We start from the raw sequence: 21941 nt of genomic DNA on the forward strand, positions 1-21941 counted from the left end.
AACCTTCAGAGAATCTATAGTAGAATTCAAAATTGTTAGGAAAATCCTTATGTCCTTACTTGAAAGATTCCATGCCAAGATCACTGCCATTGAAGAAGTGAAGGACATTGATCAAATTCCTTTGATTGAGCTTGTAGGGAACCTTTAAATCTATGAGATGGGATTAGGTTTAATGGGAAAATGTGGAAAGAGTAGAAACATGGCTCTTAAGGGTATAGATGAAGAGATTGATAACTCTGAAGATGAAAGTGAAGATGATGAGAAGGATAAGGATCTAACCTTCATAACTTGTGAGATTATCAAGCTTCTTCAATCTAGGAAAAAGAATAAGGACAAACCTTCTAGGAAATGCAAATCCTCTAAGAAGGGTAAGAGTGAGAAACCCCTTATCCAGTGCCATGAGTGTACAGGTTTTGGTAATATAAAGATAGAGTGCCCAAACTACCTTATGAAGAAAAAAAACAAGAAGTCAAAAGATAAAGAGTTTGTTGCCACCTGGAGTGATATTAAGAATGACTCTTCTAATGAGTATGTGGATGAATGTGGTCACTTTATAGTTATTGCTGACATAACTGATAAGGTGATTGTGGAGAGTGCTAGTGACAGTGAGGATTCTTCTGATGATGAAGTACCTAAGAAGATGACCCTTCAAGAAACCCATAATAAGCTATGCAATGAATTTATAAAATCTAAAAAGACTTCTCATCTTTGTAGAAAAGAGCTTAATGAGGTAAAAACTGAAAAAGCTGATCTGTTAGTCAAAGTAAATGAGACTACAAGGTTAGTTGAGACTTTTGTTATAGAGAACACCTCTTTAGAAGAGAAGGTCTAGAATCTCGAGGTTGAACTTAGTCAAGTTAGAACTCAAATAGAAAGGATGTCTAGTGCAAAGCTTGATGAGGTATTGAGTGCTCAAAAACCTAGTTCTGATAAGACTGGCTTAGGATATGTTGACTCCTCCGGTCCTTCTTCTTCCACAGCTTCTGGATTAAAGACTATTTTTGTGCCTTAATCTGAGAAAGGTGATAAAAGGTATGAAATCCAAAATTGATTTGACTAATTCTAAATCTTTTTTTAGACCTCGTGTTTGTCACCATTGTGGTGTTTCTGGACACATTCGTCCTAATTGCTTTAAGTTGTATCTTCAAAATCAATTGTCCAAACGGTCACAGGTTTCCTCTCAAAGACCTACACCTTTGTTTGGAGAGTTATTAAAAGTTTTGAACTTTTTAACTCAATTTCTAGAGAATTCTAATTCTTCTATGTCCTTTAGTAGACATACTAGGACACGTACCTTTTCATCTTCACGGCTAAAGACTCGTGATGTGTGGGTGAGAAAGGAGCCTAAGACTTAATTGTCTTTTCTGTTTGTCCTCTACTTTAATTCTTTTTATCTAAAGTAGGACTCTCTTTGCTTGATTTCTTTTCTACTTTTGGAATCATGCTTTCATGCATCTGCACCTTTCTTTCATGCTTTCACATTGTTTGTTTGTTTTTATTTGGTTGCTTAGTCTTTATTTTATTTATTTTTTTACAATATAAATTGAAAAATCATAAAAATATAAAAACAATGTGTGTTTGTGTACATTGGTACTTGTGTACCTTAGATGGCCATTGAAACAAAATTGTCTAAATTTTGTATCTTTTGTAGTTTAGATGAGCATCTCAATGCACGACTAAGCAAGTGAGTTTTGTGGTTCATGTTTGTGATGAGTATGATCAAGTAATCTTTTATACTTAACATTCATATCACTATTTTTTATGGGAATGACTAAAAAATTTCTAAGAGAAAGGCATAAATAACAATCTCACCACTAAAGCTTGCCAATCATGTATAACATCTATATACTACGGCATAGCAAAATTGTGATATTTAAGCCTAACATAATTGGGTATTTCTTATCTTTCTTATATGCCTATGCATGATATGCTCAAAAAGAAAAATATGCAAAGAAAAATAAAAGCTAAAAGAATCAAAATGCTTTTAAATATGGTTGCAAGTGTGTTTCTAGGAGATGTGGGAGTTATAGGATGTACCTTGAAGTTGATAGCCCCATCAAGCAGTTATGATTGTATGTGAGTTAAATTGATTTTCTCATATCTCAAATTGTCATAACATGAGACACTTATACACCCTTGCGATGTTTTCATACACAACACACAACCTCTTTGCTACTTTTGATACATGTGTAGGTACAATGTGATTTGGCCATCATAAGGAATACATGTGTTAATGTCTACTTACTAAACTGTCTTAACTTATTTTTGAAATATAAAATTAGTTAAACTTGTTTAGTGTGTGTGTGTGTGTGTTTTGGATCTTGAATGCTTTACATTTTCTTGTTGAGAGATTTTTTTTTTAGAGCTTAATATGTTGATTGGATCTATGTTTGAGTAGCTTGCTTGTTGCATTCATGTCTATGTGTTTTTCCATTATTTGAAAACACCTTTTCTTCAAGCATGATAGCTTCTCGACAGATTCGCATCTATCGAGCCCCTCTTTCTTCTTTTCTCAATAGAAGTTAACGCAATCTCGATCCATCGAGGTTTCTGGGTTTCTTCTCGATAGATTTTCGATAGCTTCTTGATCCATCGAGAAACTTTCTATCTGGTCGATAGATTCTTGATAGATTCTCGATCCATCGAGGTCGGCTTCTGCTTGATAGTAGCTCGACAGCTTCTCAATCTGTCGAGACCCTCTCGATCCATAGCATCTTGTTTCATTACATTTATGCATTTTTATGGATTGCTTTTGCCCCCTTAATCATCTTTATGTTTCTCGGGTGAAGCTTTATAGCTTCTTATACCCTTTGTCGATCATGACAAAAAGGGAGAGAATATATGGTTTCTTTTTAAGATTCTACATGTTAGAGGAAGAAATACATGCTTTTGTAAGGGGGAGTTGTGTTTCATCTTGGGGGAGTGTTTACCTCCTTCTTGTTTTAGGAGCTTCTTTTAACTTTTTGTACACTGGTCTTGTGACCATTTTTACAAACATTGTGCTTATCTTTGATATATATATATATATATATATATGATTTATGTCTTCTTCACATGTCTTTCCATGTGTTGTTTTTTTTTTTTTTCTTCTCTTTATACACATGTTTCTTTAAGTATGCAATCCTTATTTCTGTTTCACACTAAGATGCCTTGATGAGTTTTGTTTAAAATTGTTTCAGAAAAATAGGTTGTGAAAATCTACCATGTCATGAACTCTTTTCTTGCAAAGCTTATCAAGGATTTGTGTTAGGGTTAGATTTTATTGTATTTAACAAGTGGTTATGAGTTTAGTGATTTAAGACTTCTCTAATAATTCATTTGTTTGTTATGGTTTTGTCACGGACTGCCAAAGGGAGAGATTGTCAGGACATATGTGAAACTTGTTAGAACATATGTTATTGTAAATTGGCTAATCCTTTGACAAAATGCACTCTACTTGTAATTGGGTAGATCTAGGATGAGTTTAGTACTTCAAGGAACAGGAGGTCAAGTTTAGTATTGAGGCCATAGAAGTCCGTCCAAGAAACAAGTGAAGAAGTGTTGTTCATTAAAGCTCAATAGATAATATTTATCGAGGTTTAATGCTTGTGCTCAACAGCTGCATGACAGAAATAGTATCTATCGAGATTTACGAAATTAAAATTTCTAGATCTGATTTTTGGCCCAAGCTAATGTGTATGTGTAAGGTTTATTTTCTCACAACCTTAGACATATATAAGGCTTATTTTAAAGGCCGTCACATATGTATTGATTGATTATACATGGAGAACACACGCAAAAAGTGACCTAGTGCGTTATTCTCTCTGAAAAAAGCTACTGCGTCTTTGCGCCTTAGGGTTTTGTAATCAAGTACTTCTTGATTTTCATTGTTAATGAAGTGAAGAACTTTGCAGTCAACAACATCTTCAAGTTACTAGAGTTAATCACATACTGGGAGCCGTGCATCATTGGTTAGTCACGTATTAGGATTCATGCAAAAGGGTGGCGTTCGTTAGTGAAGAGTCCAGAGGTTCTAAAGTGGTAGAAGTTTCCTGCTGTAAGTTTATCTACGGGGATTGTAGAGTCTAAGAACAAAGGTTTTGTAATAGATCTGAAACTTCTCTTTACTATAGTGAATTACTTTTTGGGAAGATATCTCCCCAGGTTTTTTTACTGTGAAACTAGTTTGTTTCATTGGTTTTCCTAGGTCATCATATCTTGTCTTATTTACTATTTTGCTGTGCATGATATTGACATGATATTGATGTTAGTGTTCTTTAAAAAAGTTTATTCATAATAAATCTAATTAACAACTTGGGTTTAAAACTTGTTAATTCTATCAACTACGGTTTAAATTTCCCAACATAAAGGACCTTGGCATCTTTGGTTTTCCTTTCACTTGGTGTAATCGTAGACTGGGTGACCAAAATGTTTGGGTTCGATTGGATAGAGGTGTGGCATTAATAGATTGGATTCTCTGCTTCTCGGCTACTTGTATTCATCATCTTGAGGCCTTCCACTCATACCATAAACTGCTTCTACTTGTTTCGAATTCTGAACTCAAGCGCTTCCATAGGAGGGGTCGGCCATTTCGCTTCAAGTCCATGTGGGTGCAAGACAGTTCTGTTGAGGTGGTGGTGCAAGATTCATGGGGAAACCAAACTGGTACTGATTTGGTTTGGAGGTTCAATGACAAAATTCAGGCCTGTTAAGACAACCTGAAGGTGTGGAATAAAAACACGTTTGTCCATGTTCGAAATTCTTTAACCAAAAAACTTAAGGAGCTGAAGGTTGCCGAGGAGAATGGGTGCTAGAGAACCAATCCGGAGATGATATATAAGCTGAGGGGGGATATTCAAAGTCTCAAAAATAGGGAGGAGAGCATGTGGAAACAGAGGTCTCGCAATGCTTGGCTTAAGAAAGGAGACAGTAACACCAAGTTCTTCCACTGTCGTGCCACCCAACGGAATCGTCATAATTTTATTGAGGGCTTAGAAGACGAGTCAGGGGTGAGGGTGGATTAGGAAACTCGGATGGGCAGTGTGCTTGAGTAGTATTTCAATTCCATCTTTACATCCTCTAACCCACCAGGTTTTGAGGAGTTTTAAATGGCATCCAACCAGCCATGACTGAGGAAGCAGCAAGTTTCTTATCCCGAGACTTTCAAGCAGTGGAGGTCCAGCTTGCACTCAAACAAATGGCACCACTTACTACTCCAGGGCCCGTCGGTGTGTCTCCCATTTTTTATAAGTCTTTTTGGCATATTGTGGGTGATGACGTAACTGTAGTTGTCCTTAAGGCCCTTAACACTAGTGTTATTCATGAATCCCTTAATACCACTTTTATTACATTGGTCCCAAAAATCAAACATCCAAAAAAGGTTTTTGATTTTTGGCCAATAAGCTTTTGTAATGTCCTTTATAAACTCATTTCTAAAGTTGTGGTGAATCGGCTGAAAAAATTCCTAGTTCAAGCTATTCCTGAATCACAAAGTGCTTTCTTGTCTAGAAGACTAATTTCTGATAATATCCTTGTGGCATTTGAAATATTGCATTATCTTTAAAGAAAGACCCAAGGGAAGTTCGGATATATGGCACTCAAACTGGACATAAGCAAAGCTTATGACCGGGTAGAATGGGTTTTCTTGGAAAAAATCATGTAGCATTTGGGACTCGGGGAAAGGATGGTAAGTATTATTATGTCTTGTTTAAGATCTGTCTCTTACTCTGTGCTTCTTAATGGGCAACCTGTAGGAAACATCAAACCAAGTAGAGGATTGCGATAGGGGGACCCACTCTCTCCATATTTATTTCTCATGTGTGCAATGGGACTCCAAAGTTTGATTCACAAAGCTGAAGTTGAGGGACTCAATCAAGGGGTAGCAATTTGTAGTAACGGCCCAAGGATTTCACATTTATTTTTTGCAGAAGATAATGTGCTATTTTGTCGAGCAAAGGAGGATGAATATCAAAAAATCCTTGATATCCTAGCTATTTATGAGAAAGGATCGAGGCAGAAAATTAATCGTGACAAGACAAATATTTTTTTTAGTTCCAATACCCTTCATGAAAACCAGGTTCGAATCCAACAACGTCTGGGTGTTACAACTATTAGGCAATATGAAAAATATTTGAGTCTTCCTGCTTTTGTAGGTCGAGCAAAGAAGTAGAGCTTCATTATTTGAAGGAAAGGGTGTGGAAAAAACTCCAAGGGTGGAAGGAAAAGCTTTTATCCCAAGCCGGGAGGGAAGTCTTAATTAAATCGGTCATCCAAGCAATTTCGACATATACGATGAGTTGTTTCAAGCTTCCAAATGGTCTTATAAAAGAGTTGGAGGTCTTAATACATAAGTTTTGGTGGGGATATAATGGTGATAATAGGATGGTTCATTGGGTGAAGTGGGAGAAATTATGTGAGGCCAAAGAAGTAGGTGGTTTGGGCTTTAAAGAATTTGAGAAGTTCAATGATGCACTATTAGCTAAGCAAGTTTGGCGCATGATTAATAATCCGGACTCCTTGTGTTATCGTGTATTCAAGGCTAAATTTTTCCCGGACTGCTCTATTTTAGAGGCTAAAGACTCAATTGTTGGGTCTTATACGTGGAAAAGCATCCTTAGTGCGAGAGATGTGATCCAATAAGGGATGGTTTGGCGTATTGGAAATGGTGAATCAGTGTGAATTAAAAGGGATAAGTGGCTGCCTGCACAGTTAAGCAGGTCTGTCATCTCCCCGATCCCTTAGATGGCAACTGATTCTAAGGTTAGTGAGCTCATAGACCATGACAGTGCAATGTGGAAAGCTGATTTGGTGCAACAAATATTTTTGCCTCATGAAGCTTCGGCAATCTTGGGCATTCCACTAAGTGAAAGGCTCCCCCCTGACCGCATCATTTAGGCTTATACACCTTCGGGTATGTTCACTACTAGTAGCGCTTGTAAATTGCTTGTATCTTGTGCTTCAACTTCTAGTGCAGGTACTTCAAATCTGGAAGCTCAGAGGCATTTTTGGAAAAGCATTTGGCATCTTCGAGCTCCAAATAAAATTAAGCATTTCTTTTGGAAAGCTTGCAATAATGCTTTACCAACCATGGCGAACCTCCATCGACGTCACATTGTCACAACAGCATTGTGAAGGCCGCAAAAAACTACCTGAGGATCCTTTACACGCTCTTTGGCTTTGCAAAGAAATATCATGTGTATGGTGCTCACTGGACTGGTTCAACCAAGATGTATCATCCCAGCCTGTGTCCTTCAGCGATCTCCTCTCCATGTTCATGCAATCTCCAGATGATTTCAGACTGGAGCTTTTCTCAATCACAGCCTGGCTTCTATGGAATAGACGAAATGCTAGTCACTTTGGGCAGTCTGTTCATCCTCTTTCCAATTTGTGTAGTATGGCAAGCAACCTTCTCCAGGAATACCTTGCAGCCTAGATTGAGGTCCCAACGCCCCCAGGTCCAGCCATTATGCAGCAATGGTGACCCCCTGACCATGATATTTATAAGGTTAACTTTGATGTGGCTACCTTCAGCTCATCTAATTCAGTAGGCATTGGAGTGATTGTGCGTGATAGTGTTGGGGAAACAATAAGAGCTCTTTAAATGACTATCCCTCTGCCTCAATCAGTAGCAGATGTGGAGGCTCTAGCTTGCTGCCGAGCTGTGCAATTCGCAACAGAGATTGGCCTATCTCGGGTGGTGTTTGAAGGTGACTCGGTTATGATCATCAATGCGCTTAACAAAGCCACTGGAGATCTGGCTAGTTATGGAACTATTTTAGAGGACATTCATGCCCTAGTTTCGGGTTTTCAGTTGGTAGAATTTAATCATGTACCACGTAATTGTAACTCAGTTGCTGATGCTCTAGCAAAGAAAGCAAACTAAGACATTGTTCCTCTTGTTTTAAGGGATGTCCATTAATTTTTCTGATTTGAATAAATTCCCAGGCTTCAATGTCTGGTTTCTCTTTTTTTTTTTTTTTTTTTTTTTTTTTTTTTTTTTCACATTTTACAATAAAAAATAAATTTGAGAAAAATAAAGTTATGTTTCTATAATTATTAGACCAATTACTTTTTTTAACAGTATCATTGGACTAATTCAAACATTTATGGGGGACAACTTTTATTTTTGTAGGCTAAATTTTGAAAGTATTAAAATAATTATATATATAAAGGGAAATTTCAAAATTTTGGGGACCATGGCCCCATGACTCACCTCGTGGTGAAGCCTGGAACACATATGAAAGTTGTGAATATCGGGGATGCACGTCAATCTCAATAGATGTCTTAATTGTACGAACCCTACTAACTGTGCTATGTACCGTTTAGATATAAAGGGATACATAACTGACCAGAGAAAAGCGTATACCAGAAAAAGAAAAGTAAGGATCTGTTTCGATACCACTTATTGCTGAAAACTGAAAATTTATTGCTGAAAACACTATAGCAAAATAATTTTTAAAGATGTGAATAGTGCTGTAAGATCCAAATTTACCTAGAAATCTACGTTTTGCTGGGTTTGGTGGTCCACGAAAAGTGCTGTGAGACCTAAAAAAAGGTAAAATGCAGCTTAACAATAATTTCAATGCTGAGCAAATGCACACTAAGGGTGTGTTTGGATACCACTTATTTTGTTGAAACTGAAAAATTATTACTAAAATTAATATAAATAAAGGTAAAAGTTAGTTGAAATAGTACAATGGGGCCCATGAATAGTGCCAAAAAATGCAGTGGGGCCTATGAATAGTAGCAAAAATAAGCTAAATAGTGAAATAATTTTCATTTTTTATTCTATCCCAAACGCACGCTAAAAGTGTATCCCTCGTGAACTTAATTACGCTTTTTACTAAAAGAGGAGTGTCACTTTACAAACATGCCTTCTATACCTCCATTTGGGAGGAAACGTTAAACATGGATGGCTCTTTCAGTGTGAGGAAAGGTGCATGGATTGAGGAGGAAGATATTCGACTTAAGCAATGCATTGAGAAGGATGGTGAAGGAAAATGGCACCTGGTTCTTGTCAGTGTAGGTTTTATTCTAGAATATAGAGTGAGTGAGATTGATTTCTATTTTTTCTTTGGTAAACCAAGTTCTTTTTGTTTATGTCTCTTCTATCTTTTTTTCTAGTTTGCGAGAAAATCCGTGAACACAACTTTTGTTACAATCTTGATGTAGTTTATTGTGGTGGTCTATGTAAAAATGATAAAAGTAGCAACTCACAATATGCTATATCAGAGTTGTTGTAAAAATCATGATTATAAAAGATCTCTTCTTGAGTAATTTAAAGAAAAACTAAGCTATGTTTTAATTAAATCATCCAATATTGGTGGAGCTTCTTATTTTTTCAATAAATATGTTTCATGGATTTTGCAGGCTTAAATAGATGTAGGAAAAGCTGCAGACTGAGGTGGTTGAACTACCTGAAGCCAAATATCAAGAGAGGAAACTTCGCCGCAGACGAAGTTGATCTTATGCTCAAGCTCCATAAGCTACTAGGTGACAGGCAAGTCTCGCTAGCAAATAATAATAACTCCAAACACATAATGTCATTAGTTAAGACTACTGAAGCTTACTGAAGATACGAAAACCATTAAAGAACGAAAGATTTATTAATTTAAAATTTGAGTGAAAACTAGGACAACTAATTCCAATCTCTCTCTGTCTTTGAAGTTTTTGTTAGGTTCTGAGTTTGTAATGTTGGCAAACCATGACAAAAACTAAGTCTCAGTGGTTTAGAATGGTCTACATTGAAGTCCAAGACAAAAAAACTCAAGTTCGGGATGAAAAAAATGAGTTACAAGCTGTTTCATTCAATTGGTACTCGATTGATTGATCGATAGTTGTTCGATTGGTACTCGATTGGTACTGCCTTGGTACCTTCATAGGTGGTCTCAAGAATGGTCCATGCTTCCTTGGCAACTTTCATGGATGATATTTTCTTGAATTCTTCATTAGTCACCCCACAAAACAATGCATTCAAGGCCCTGAAATTTACCGCTATGATTTTTGTTTCATCCCAATCCACTGGTGCTTCCTTTGGCTTAATCTAGCCAACTTCAATAGCTTGCCATACTTTTTCACCTAGTGCCTGCAAAAAAACTTTCATACAAACTTTCTAGTATGCATAATTAATGACATCAAATAAAGGAAGAATCAAAAGATATTGTCCACGATCCATGACAACGGGGGTCAAGGATCACACTTAGGAAATTAATCCAATTAGAGTATACCTGTTTTGATACCACTTGTTGGGAAATTTAGACCCCGATTGATAGAATTAACAATTTTTAAACCCAAGTTGTTAATTAGATTTATTATGAATAAACCTTGTTAAAAGAAACAAACATCAATATCATGTCAATATCATGCACAGCGAAAAGGTAAATAAGACAAGATATGATGACCTAGGAAAACTAATGAAACAAACTAGTTTCACAGTAAAAAACCTAGGGGAAACCTTCCCGAAAAGCAATTCAATATAGTAAAGAGAAGTTTCAGATCTAGTATAAAACCTTTGTCCCTAGACTCTACAATTTTCGTAGATGAACTTATAGTAGAAACTTTCTACCGCTTCAGAACGTCTGAACTTTTCAATATATGAATGCCACCCATTTTGCACAGATCCCAGTACGTGACTAACCAATGATGTACAATTCCCAGTACATGACTAACACACCAACTTGAAGTAGATGTTGGCTGCAAAGTTCTTCACTTCATCAACAATAAAGTTCAAGAAGCACTTGGTTACAAAACCCTAAGGCGTAAAGATGCAGTAGCTTCTTTCAGAGAGAATAAGGCACTCAGTCACTTTTTGCATGTGTTCCCCTTGTATTCTTTTATGTGACGGTTTTTAAAATAAGTCTTATATATGTCTAGGGTTGTGAGAAAAGAAATTCTACACAGATACATAAGCATGAGTCGAAAATCATATCTAAAAAACTGATTTTCTTAATTCTCGATAGATACAGTTGTCAAGAGCTGTCGAGACCTTAATAGATAGAATCTGTCGAGAGCTGTCAAGACTCATTAAACCTAGATAGATACTATCTATCGAGAGCTATCAGGAATCTGTCCAGCTTTAATGAACAACCCTTCTTCACTTGTTTCTTGGTCCAATCTTTATGGCTTTAATACTTGACTTGAATAACATGTTTCTTGAAGTATTAAACACATCCTAAATTTACCTAATTACAACCAAAGTGTGTTTTATCAAAGGATTATCCAATTCTACATTGACATATGTTCCTAACATGAATCACATATGTCCTAAAATGTCTCTAGACGATTCCTTAGGCATTTGACCGATGCCTCCTACACAGTATAACGAATCTGCAAAGCCCGCATCCTCACCAAGCCTTGACCAAAAGGGACGAATGTAATTGAAAGGGAATGAATAAAAATCAAAAGGGATGGAGCAATAATTTAGTAATATACCCTCATTATGTCAAAAAGACCAGAGTCACCCAAGGGGTCGATCTCATGCTTTGAGCACTCGTCCAAATTAACATCCTGAATGATGGAACGGGTAGTGACCACTGCATACTCCTTGTCCTTCACCAATAAAGGAAGAGGAAGGGGAGTGACGGGGCCTTGGGAGGTCATAAGACCCTTCCCAACGCCATGGTGAAGGGCATCAACAATGACCTCACAAGGTTCCGGATGAGTAGAGGGGGCCAATAGTGCTCTTCCTTGATGACTAAAACTCAAATGGGTACTTCCTCTTCTTGGATATGTGAGGGGACATAGCCGACGACCCCCCATCTTGGGCCCTCAAAACAGCGGCCTTATTGATTTCCTCCTACCTATTCTTTGCGGCTTACTTATTCTTCAAAGAATCCATCTTTGAAACTGACGAATAAGTTAAAAAGTAGGAAGTTTAGTTTAAAACAAAGTGAAGCTGACAAGTTAGTATACTTACGAACTCTAGAAACCTGATTAATTCGTCCGGCTTCCTCGGAAGGGACGGGTCCTTCACAAAAACGTGAAGAGTGTCCAAAGTGATGAGCCTCTTCCACGATCTCTCCACAAATGGAATTGCTAAAACCCATTCCAGAAAAGCATTCTGTTCAAGAAGGATCGTCGGGTGAACAACGGCTAAAACAAATAAAAGAAAAACCACATAAGTGAATTGGAAAAAATCCAAACCGATGACTAAGGCTATACTGACGACGCACTTTACTTGTTTAAAAACCCCTAGGAATGGTCATAAAAGGACACTACGCTATCCCACTCGTCGAGGCGACATACCTAGTTAACCCCCTGCACGAAGAAGAACCTAACCTTCCACTGGCAGTTAGAGTCGGGCATGTCAGATACCAATCTCAGGGCAGCCTAACGACACAAAAAATTGTAGAAACCCTTGGATTGAGGGATCTCCTAGGGTTTGTAAAAATAGAAAAACTCCTTTAAGGTTAGAGATTAATGGCCTCCACTAAGCTAACCCATAACACCTTAGCCCCAATGAATATCCTTCATGCATTGGGGGCAATTTGACAAATAGACACACCCATATAAGCCGCTAACCGACGATGCAAGGAGGTCAGAGGCATACGAAGCCTTGCTATGAAGGTAGTCTCATAAAAACCCATGTCCGACGAACTCCTAGTATAGCACTTCTCACCACTGTGGCCCTTCCTAATGGGCATATCATCGGGAATTTGAAAATGAGGCCTCAACCTACTAAACATCTTATCGCTCATGTCAACTAGGAAGTCATGGACCGACTAGTCGTCAGAAAGAACAACCTCTCTAGGACGTTGCCCAGAAGGACTATCTTCCCCAGAAGGAGGATCGGATGCCAACTCCCTCTCGAAAACTAGCGAGCCATTCGACATATACTCAAGCCTAGACTGACTGGTTTGGTTGTCGTCCGAACCTATGTGGACTAACGATGTACGCTCACTCGTCACTTCACTATCTCCAGACATTTCTTACCTACAAAAGACAAGTGAAAATTAAGATTCTACTTTACCTCTTAAGTATGAAACTAACAATGGAGAAAGAGCAAAAACAAAAAAGAAAAAAAAAGAAAAACAAAACAAGACCGACGAAGCATACCTAAAACTAACAAAAGCAATGAGGTAACGAAAACCAACGAATGGGCTCTCGGATTAAAAATGGAAAATATTCAAATAATGAGGACAATAATGGCATTGAGTTATTTATAAGGCAATCTAGCGCAGGAAACAAAGCGTCGATACACTTAGTGCTCCGAATCAGAAAACGACATGTGTCCCTAGCCCAGTTCAAAAGACATAATTACCCTTATTTATGATGCATGACACTAAGGCAAGGCATTTATGACAACGTACTCCGTGACCCTTCAGCTACCCTGACGACTCACAGAGTAAGGGGCAATTAGTGAGGATAATTTTTGATCAATCGACATAGGGTACCAAACGATCCTCGCTTAATCGTCGGCCTTGTGCCTGTAACTGATCCTCAAGGAGTCACCGATCATATGGATCATCGAGTTGGGTTCAATGCCGATCCAACCCCTTTCCGACGATCTAATGCCCTAGGATTCCACATGGAGTTGGCGTGGAGCCCACTTATATGTCCATACATGGAAATAACTTGTACACCACGACCAAAGATCCTACCGCACAATCAAATCTTCCCTACATGGGAAGAAAATCCCTAAGATCTTGGGATCCTTATCTCTATAAGGAAGTTCCCCCCATATCAAGGGATTCAAGCTAGCTCTCCGATACTATATAAATAGCAAACCCTAACCTTCTTAAGGTACATGAATTCTCCCTAGCTCTTACACTTTTGAGTTCTTGGTTATATCACTGACTTAACTTTTGGAGGGTCTTTGTCTGGCACCCCCCCGGTGCTCTCTGCTTGGTTCTTCTCTTTTATTCTTTAGGTACACCCATTATCATGTGTGTGGACGATCAACTCATTGACAATTTTTGTGCATCATCAAAAATTATAAGTCTATAAATTTTTTTTTATTATATATATATAAAATTAATGATGGTAAATCACCAAATTGTAATTGTTAGTTCTTACTTACTGCTTTCTATGTTTGTTTGTTGTTTATTGTTATAATTTGTGAAATGGAATATTTGTAGTGTCTACAAAAGTTTAAATGTCAAACTCTACGACACAATCAACAATTGATCTTACACCAATTTTTTTTTTTTGATAGTATGAAATGGCTTATATATATATATATATAATTTTTAAAATTGTTTTATTTGACTGTATGGTTTGACTGATGACCAACTAGTTGAACTAGTGACCCAGTGACCCAGCTCATAGACCGGGTCAATGTCTGGTCTGGGTTTAATAACTATACACCACTCATGTTTCCCAAGCCATCAATATTATTAAACCCCTCTTTACTTTTCTTTCCTTTTTCAGTTTTGCCTACAGAGTATGCTTCGTCTCTTTCTCTCCCTCATTTGTCAGTCACTCCCTTCAATGGTTCTGAAACAAACAGAACTGAATGCCAATAGTCCAGTAGAAGTGCAAAACAAATCCTCTTTGTCTTTCCCCCACTCATCTCTTTCTTCTCTGCCTCTCACTCTCTTTCTAAACTAAACAAATAGATATGGTGGTTCTCTTCTCTTCTTCTTTTCTTTTTTCTCAGCAGATCTAATGTGAGAGATCTTGGCCTTTGAAGACCGTCAAACCCATGTTCAGTTTTTAAAAATGGGCGGTTTGACCGCAATTTGAGAGGTTCATAGAAAAATGAAGATCACCAATTTTGTTAGTTTAAAAAACCAGACTTGTTGATGGTTCACGATTAACCTGGTTGATCAACAGTTTGATTCAGGTTTCAAAACTATGTGTTAAACACGTCAGAATTTTTAATAATAATGGCTATTTTGATACAATACTAAAATGTTAAGAATCAAATTGACAAATTTTAAGACATGTTTTATTCATATGCCAACTTATAGCTAAAAGTTAAGTATTAACTATTACTATGCATCACTTCATTTAATAAGACTCTTTTCAAGCGTTCCAAAAACATCAAACTGTAGGTTCTATGGTAGTCCTATTTTCATTATGTTGACATTCGATTTTGTACCCACGATTTAATCAAGGAAGATGACTAGAATGACCATTCGGGTGCCCAAAATTCATGATTGCATTACATGCATTAATTTATTCATTGCATATCATAAAAATGATCTTGAGATTCTAACATTTGTGACGGTATGCCTGGTTTTCAAATCGGACCATCGGATTGAAAGATATCGCATGATCAAGTTTGCACGGTCAGCATACATTGTATCTAGGTAAAATAAACCACGCATGATTAATTTAAATTAATTTTGATTGGTTAAACAATTAAAAATTAATTAAATAATTTTGTGATTGGTTGTCAGTGTCAAAAATAGGCTTGTTTGCAAGGGAATAAAGGGGATAATCAGATAATTACAAAATTAAGGATAATCAAGATTTTTTTAGAGTATTTATCTACAAGATAATTGTTGCTGAAAAGACCTAAATTATCCAGAAAGAGTTTAATTTTTAGAATATGGATTAAAAATGCGTCTAAGTGCAAGTCCTGGTTTAAAAAATCTCAAAAAAAGAGTTCAAAACGAATTGAAACTCGAAAGCGGGCTTGGCACCCAAAAGTGCCATTTGGCAGTTTTGGAGTGCCGAATGGCACAAAATTGGGCCCTAGCCTGAGGGCATTTGGATTAAACTGAAACACATCCTTTTTGATTTTTTAGAGATAAGGATGTGTCCCAATTCGTATTCTGATCATCTAGCTATTTTTTCGAGCCTCCCTACCTCTATAAATAGAGACTGGATCTCAAAATTCAACACACTTTTTTAGGCTCTGAGATTTCCCCTCTTTTTGATTCAATTCTTTTCCCCTTTTACGTTAAAGACGTTCTAGAGGTTCTTGCCTTAGGAATTTCTTTATTATAAGCAAAATATTTTAGCTTCAAAGATAATTGAATAAATTTCTTTGGATCCTAAAATATCCATTCACAACGATGAGCATGCATGCAAGAGGTAGTGAATTTCTTTTCTTTTTTTAATCTTTTTTTAATTTTGATTGGTGATGCAAGAATAGAGTTATGATGTTTTTTTAATTTCTGATGTGGATGCCATGTATCGTTAAATTTTTCCTTGAAAACATGTTCTTAATTCTTTTGTTGTTATGGTTTTTCTTTTGAATTTCAAAAATCTGCTCATTAACAAACCTTTTTCAAAACCAAAAATAGATTTGTATCTTACTTAGATGCAAATCTGAATTTTTTCTAATACAAAAACAGATTTGTATCTTCCTTAGATGCAGATCTGAATTTTTTATAACATAAAAATTGATTTGCATCTTTATTAGATGTAGATCTGAATTTTTTCCAACACAAAAACTAATTTGCATCTTCCTTAGATGCAAATCTGAATTTTTTTTACATAAAACCTGATCGGGTAAATTACATATTTAGTCTCTATTCTTTACATTATATTCAATTTAGCCCTTAACCTTTCAATTGTGTCAATTTGGTCCCTAACTTTTCAATGTCATGTCAATTTAGTCTATGTTGTTATCTCTTGGATGGAAAAGTCTAACGTGACAAACGGTCTAAATAAATAAAATAAAATAAAATATTGCCACATCAACTGCCATTTGGACTAACATATCAATTATTTTTTAGAGAACATATTAGTTTTTTTTTTTTTTTTTTGTAAAGCCAAATCAAATTTTTTTTAGTTTGATTTAGAATTTTGCTTATTTCATTAAACATGGACAGTCACAAACCCATGTAAAACACTCTCCCTAAAATCCAAAATCCCTTCTCCCTCCTTTAATTAAACAGGGACAGTCACAGACCCATGGACATGGACACACTGGGCTTTTTGCCTTGTCTGCAATTCCTTCATATGTTGTGGTCAGACTAATGAATAAAGCAGTTGATCTGTTCTATTTATCATGGTTGTTTCCTTAAAATTTATTCCATGAATATCATCGGAGAAATTCTCCTTGATGATTTGACTACAGTTCATGTAATGTAATGGGCATTGATGCCATGGAAGAGATAGCTACAGCTCGGAAAAATGGCCTTTAATTCTTTAATCTTATAAATTTCTGTTTGATTTGGTGAAGTTTAGGCTGCGTTTGAATTGGGAGTAAATCATTTCCGGAAATGATTTTCGACATTTTCGCGTGTTTGGGTGTTCCGGAAAATTCTATTTTCCGGAAAATCACTTCCAAATTTTCCGTTACCCAATGGAAATCAATTTCAGTACCTATTTTCACTTCAAAGTGTTTCCGGAAAAAATTGAGAGAGAGAGAGAGAGAGAGAGAGGAAGGAAGAAACAGAGAGAGAGGAAGGAAGAAACGGAGCGACCCACGAAGAAGAAGAGAGAGCCACGAACCCAGAGCCCAGCTCCGGTGACCCACCGCCACTCGGCGTCGACCCACGAAGACCCACGACCCACCGCCACTCGCCGTCGACCCACGAAGACCCACGACCCACCGATCTTCGACCCAGACCGAGACCGAGACCGTCGACCCAGACCGAGACCGACGACCCATCGCCTTCGACCTTCGACCGACGAACCATCGCGTTCGACCTTCGACTTCGAACCATCGCCTTCGACCTCGACTTCAAACCATCGCCCTCGATCTCGTCGACGACAGTGTTGTTGTTGTTGTTGTTGTTGATGTTGTTGTCGGAATTTGTTGTTGTTGTTGTTGTTGTTGCCGCCGGAATTTGTTGTTGTTGTTGCCGGAAAATGTGAAAAAATGGTAGGAAAATAGCATTTTCCTAATAGAACCAAACACATGAAAATATTTTTCACAATAATTTTCCACAATAATTTTCATAATACAACCAAACACATAAAAATATTTTCCTTTTCCGGAAAATAACATTTCCGGAAAATAAGTATTTTTTGAAAAATATTTTACGGAAACCAAACGGACCCTTATTTGATGGTAGCATTAATCTACAATTATAGAGAATCATTTTATTTAAAATTAAAAGTTGCATCTTTTCACTTGAAATTGGGCTTTCACTTATTTTGGGGGAACATTCTTTGCAATCTTCCTTAACAAAAACTTAATCTAAGACATGAAAACTGATTTTCATAGGATGTGACCATAAGTTTAACAATGCTTTTCATATGGCTCTAAAGGTTATGAACTAGACACACAAACATTGATATATACACGCACTAAACACCCAGTATATATGTACGCGGGTGATTAAGATCCCAAGACTTTTATTTTCCCCTATCCTAGCTGATTGATTTGGTTTAAGCGTCCATCTTCAAGTTGTTGGCCTTCAGTTCTAGAACTCATGTATGCTGATCTGCAAATTTCTTTTTTCTATATGCTTTATTGTTTAAGGAAGATAAGTAAAAGGACTCATCTTTAAATTGCAAGGCAGAGGGTTATTTTATTGGAGAACCAGTAGTTTCTAGGTTACCCCTTGATGAATCTGGGGTTTGGGATCCTCTCTTCGTCACTGCAGCAAAGTAATTCTGCAGGTTCCTACCTTATTATTAGAGAAGATAGTGCAATCATAACCGCTGGGACCTCAAAAGACATGTGAAGAAATTGTGACTGTGACTTAGGAATTTTTGTTATTTTTTTGGGGAAAGAGATTTTTATTTATTTATTTATTTTTGATAGACGTGAGTTAGGATTCAATTATCTGTTGTGTTTTTTTTTTTTTTTTAAATTATGTTGACATTTTATAAAATAAAATAAAATAAAAATTGTTGACATGTTAGTCTAGGTGGCAAATAATGTGGCAAATTTTTTTTTTTCTTAAGACCGTTTAACACATCAGACTTTTCCATCCAATAGATAACGGCAAAGACTAAATGGACATGACATTAAAAGGTTAAAGACCAACTTGACAAAATTGAAAGATTAGGGACTAAATTGAAATCTGCTGTTAAGGATAGGGCCCAAATACAAAGTTTACCCAAACTGATTTGTATTTTCCTTAGATGCAAATTTGAATTTTTCAAAATAAAAACTGATTTGTATCTTTCTTAGATGCAAATCTGAATTTTTTTTTATTTAAAAACTGAACTATATCTTCTTTAGATATAGATTTGAATTTTTTAAACATACCAAATTTTGAAATAAAAAAGAAGGTCATGAGTAGTGATGTTTTGTCTTGTTTGATGTAAGTAGTGTAGGTTTATTTCATGAGTGTTTATAAATAAGATTCTTTTTTTTTTTTTTCACATAAAAAAAAAAAAAAAAAAAAACAGATCTGATTTTAAAGCTCTTTGCAAATCTAAATTTTTATTACGAAACAGATCTGATTTTTTTTTTTTTTTGTTTAATTCCCAAAATAGATCTGATATTTTTGAACCAAAAGACTTTGTTTTACTTAATAAAACAAATCTTTTTTTTTTTTCTTTCTTCACCAAAAACTATTTCTTTTACATATACAAAAGCAGATCTAATTTTTTATAAACCAAATCATTTTTTTTTTTAATCACAAGGCATATCTGAATTTTCTTAAAAAAGAAGAGGATGCATGCATAAAAAGACTTATGTGACTTAGTTTAGTTAAGTGTTTCATGTGTGCAGCATATCGTTCATGTCATGCATAAAAGGGGTATATTGGTCATGATAGTCTAGAAGACCAGACTTTGTCTGGGCGAAATGAGTGCCTAACACCTTCCCACTCCGTAACCTAACCTCCGAATTTAGTGTCTTTGGATAGGTAGACCTAGGCTTTATCTTTGCTTTTATTTTGGGTAGGTTGTAACTAGGACAAAAAGCCATGTATCTTTGGTAGTTTGTAACTAGGATCCAAAGCCATGTAATATTCAATTTATCAAATATGTATTCTTATTTATTCAATCAATGAGAAAAGAACAATTCAGTCATGTAAATTTGTATTTAATTTTTCTTATTTTTTTGTATAAAAAATAAGTGGCGACTCCACACCACTTAACCAAAAAGAGAGTGCCCAAAAAAAATACCCAAATCTCTTTTTTGAGAGCACCCCTAATTTTGGCAGTCTCTCATAGTAGCGACTCTGCTGGGGATGTCGAGGGCTAAACTTCGTATTAGACTTAAGTGACCATATGTGTACCCTTGTTTTTGCATGGTCTTACATAATATTGTTGTTTGTATGTTTATTCATGTTTGTTGAGATATTGTATGATATACAGTTGTTTGTATTGTTTGTTAAGAGCTTTCCCTAATTGTCATAGTGTGTGCCATCAAAACAACAATATGTATGCACCCCTTTCAACAACATGTGGTGGTAGTAACCATGGATCACCGGTCTTCATTAGATTCGGGTACTCAGTGGCGAACTCACCAACTCATAGCCTAAAGTCACTGGATCATTTCTTGTTGATTGTAAAGGATAGACCATGTCGTTTGGACCAACGCAATGTTCATTACATTACAAGTTGGGAGGTGTAATGTCCTAGCTATAACAAATCCACCCTACGACATAATGACTTAGAATCTACCCTTAGGTTGGTCCATGTTAAAATTGCATTGCATGTTGTGTGTGTTTGTTTTGCTTGGTTGGTTGATGTAGATGGTGACCTAGCTTTAATTGACCCAATAAAGTTTGTTTTAGAGAGAGAGAGAGAGAGAGAGAGAGAGAGAGAGAGAGAGAGAGAGAGAGAGAGAGAGGAATTTGGTCAAGATTTGAAGGAAGGCTACAAAGAGAACCTAAGGCTGACACTCAAGCTAGCAATTATAGTTCCAAGCTCATCATGGTACTGAAGCCTGTGAGCATAGAAAACACTCCGTTGTTGCAATATCACATTCTTGTGTTCGACCTAACAATTCCAGTTCCAAGCCTGTCACAGTACTGAAGCCCGTGAGCATAGAAGACACTTCGCTGCTGCAACATCACAATCCCATGTTTGACCTAGCAGTTCCAATTCTAAGCCCATCAAAGTATTGAAGCCCGTGAGCATACAAGATAGTCCACTGCTGCAACATCACAATCTCGTGTTCAACCTACAAGACAACCCAAAGCCAAAGTCCACCGAGATGTCAACCCTTTGGATTGCAAGTTCATCAAAAGTCAAGCCCATCAAGCTCAAGGAAGGTTCAACCTTAATAAGTCAAGAAAGAATTGAAGATGTTCTCAACTTCATCCTGGAAAGTCAAGAAAAGATAAATGAAGAGCTAGCCCAAATCTCCCGAATAGCCGACTTTGCAATTCAAGTCAGCTTGGCCAATCAAGCTATGCTCTCTACCTTATGCAAGGATAATTCACCAGAACCCAAAGAGATCCCACACTTCCAATTTCTAAAGAAAAGAGCTAGGGATTTCAATGAGTTGTCTTTCCAACTATCCTCTCCAATCAACATGAACATGTCAATGGACGCAACCCTCAAGGAAGTAGTGCCTTGCGACGTCAATAACAGTGCAGTCAAACCATCAACTAGCAATTATAGGCCCTGAAGGAATTTTTCAGAGTTACACATGACTTTGAGCGAAGCCTTGAAAAAATTACAAGCTAAGGGATTACTGAAGCCATTGGATCCTAAGCCAATACCACATGCCATGCCTAGAAGATACAATACTAATGTTCCTTGTAGATATCATCAAGGAAAAGGCCATACAACTAATAAATGTTATAACTTGAGGCATGACATTCAGGATCTCATTGACCAGCAAGCCATTACACCGCCATCATCAGCCAGTCATCCTGACTTTGTTTGAATTTCATTTTTGCTCTTTGGTTTTATTGTTTACCTAGGATTTGCTTCCCAATTGGTTATTTGCTCAATAAAGTCTATGTTGTATTTGATTCATTTGATTCATCATGTTGTTCATATGTACATAAAAAATTCAAAAAAAAAAACCTTTTGGACTAGGGGCACTAGGCCTTCAAATCATTTCAATTTATTTTCAAAAAAATTGGACTAGGGGCATTGGGACTTCTTAGTAACCTTCTTTTTTTTTTCTTTTTTTTTTTTTTCTTTTTTTGTTCCTTCAAAGACCCCAAGAGTTTTCCAAAACCTTCCATTCAAAGACTCCAAAT

General features: G+C 36.5%; 2 protein-coding genes across 2 annotated transcripts; both read left to right on the forward strand.

Moving 5' to 3' along the window:
- The first annotated feature begins 6270 nt into the window (after window positions 1–6270).
- LOC136069238 (uncharacterized mitochondrial protein AtMg00310-like) lies at window positions 6271–6618 on the forward strand. Its single transcript, XM_065777540.1, has one exon. The coding sequence runs from the start codon at window positions 6271–6273 to the stop codon at window positions 6616–6618; it is 348 nt and encodes a 115-aa protein (XP_065633612.1).
- Window positions 6619–8886: 2268 nt separating this feature from the next.
- Window positions 8887–21358, forward strand: LOC112031488 (transcription factor MYB20-like). The gene is made up of 3 exons (XM_065777541.1): window positions 8887–9004; window positions 9349–9478; window positions 20821–21358. The coding sequence occupies exons 1-3, from the start codon at window positions 8887–8889 to the stop codon at window positions 21356–21358; spliced, it is 786 nt and encodes a 261-aa protein (XP_065633613.1).
- The last annotated feature ends 583 nt before the right edge of the window (window positions 21359–21941 follow it).

Source organism: Quercus suber, unplaced genomic scaffold (genome assembly GCF_002906115.3).
Source record: "Quercus suber isolate HL8 unplaced genomic scaffold, Cork oak 2.0 scaffold_158, whole genome shotgun sequence".
NCBI classification, from domain to species: Eukaryota; Viridiplantae; Streptophyta; class Magnoliopsida; order Fagales; family Fagaceae; genus Quercus; species Quercus suber.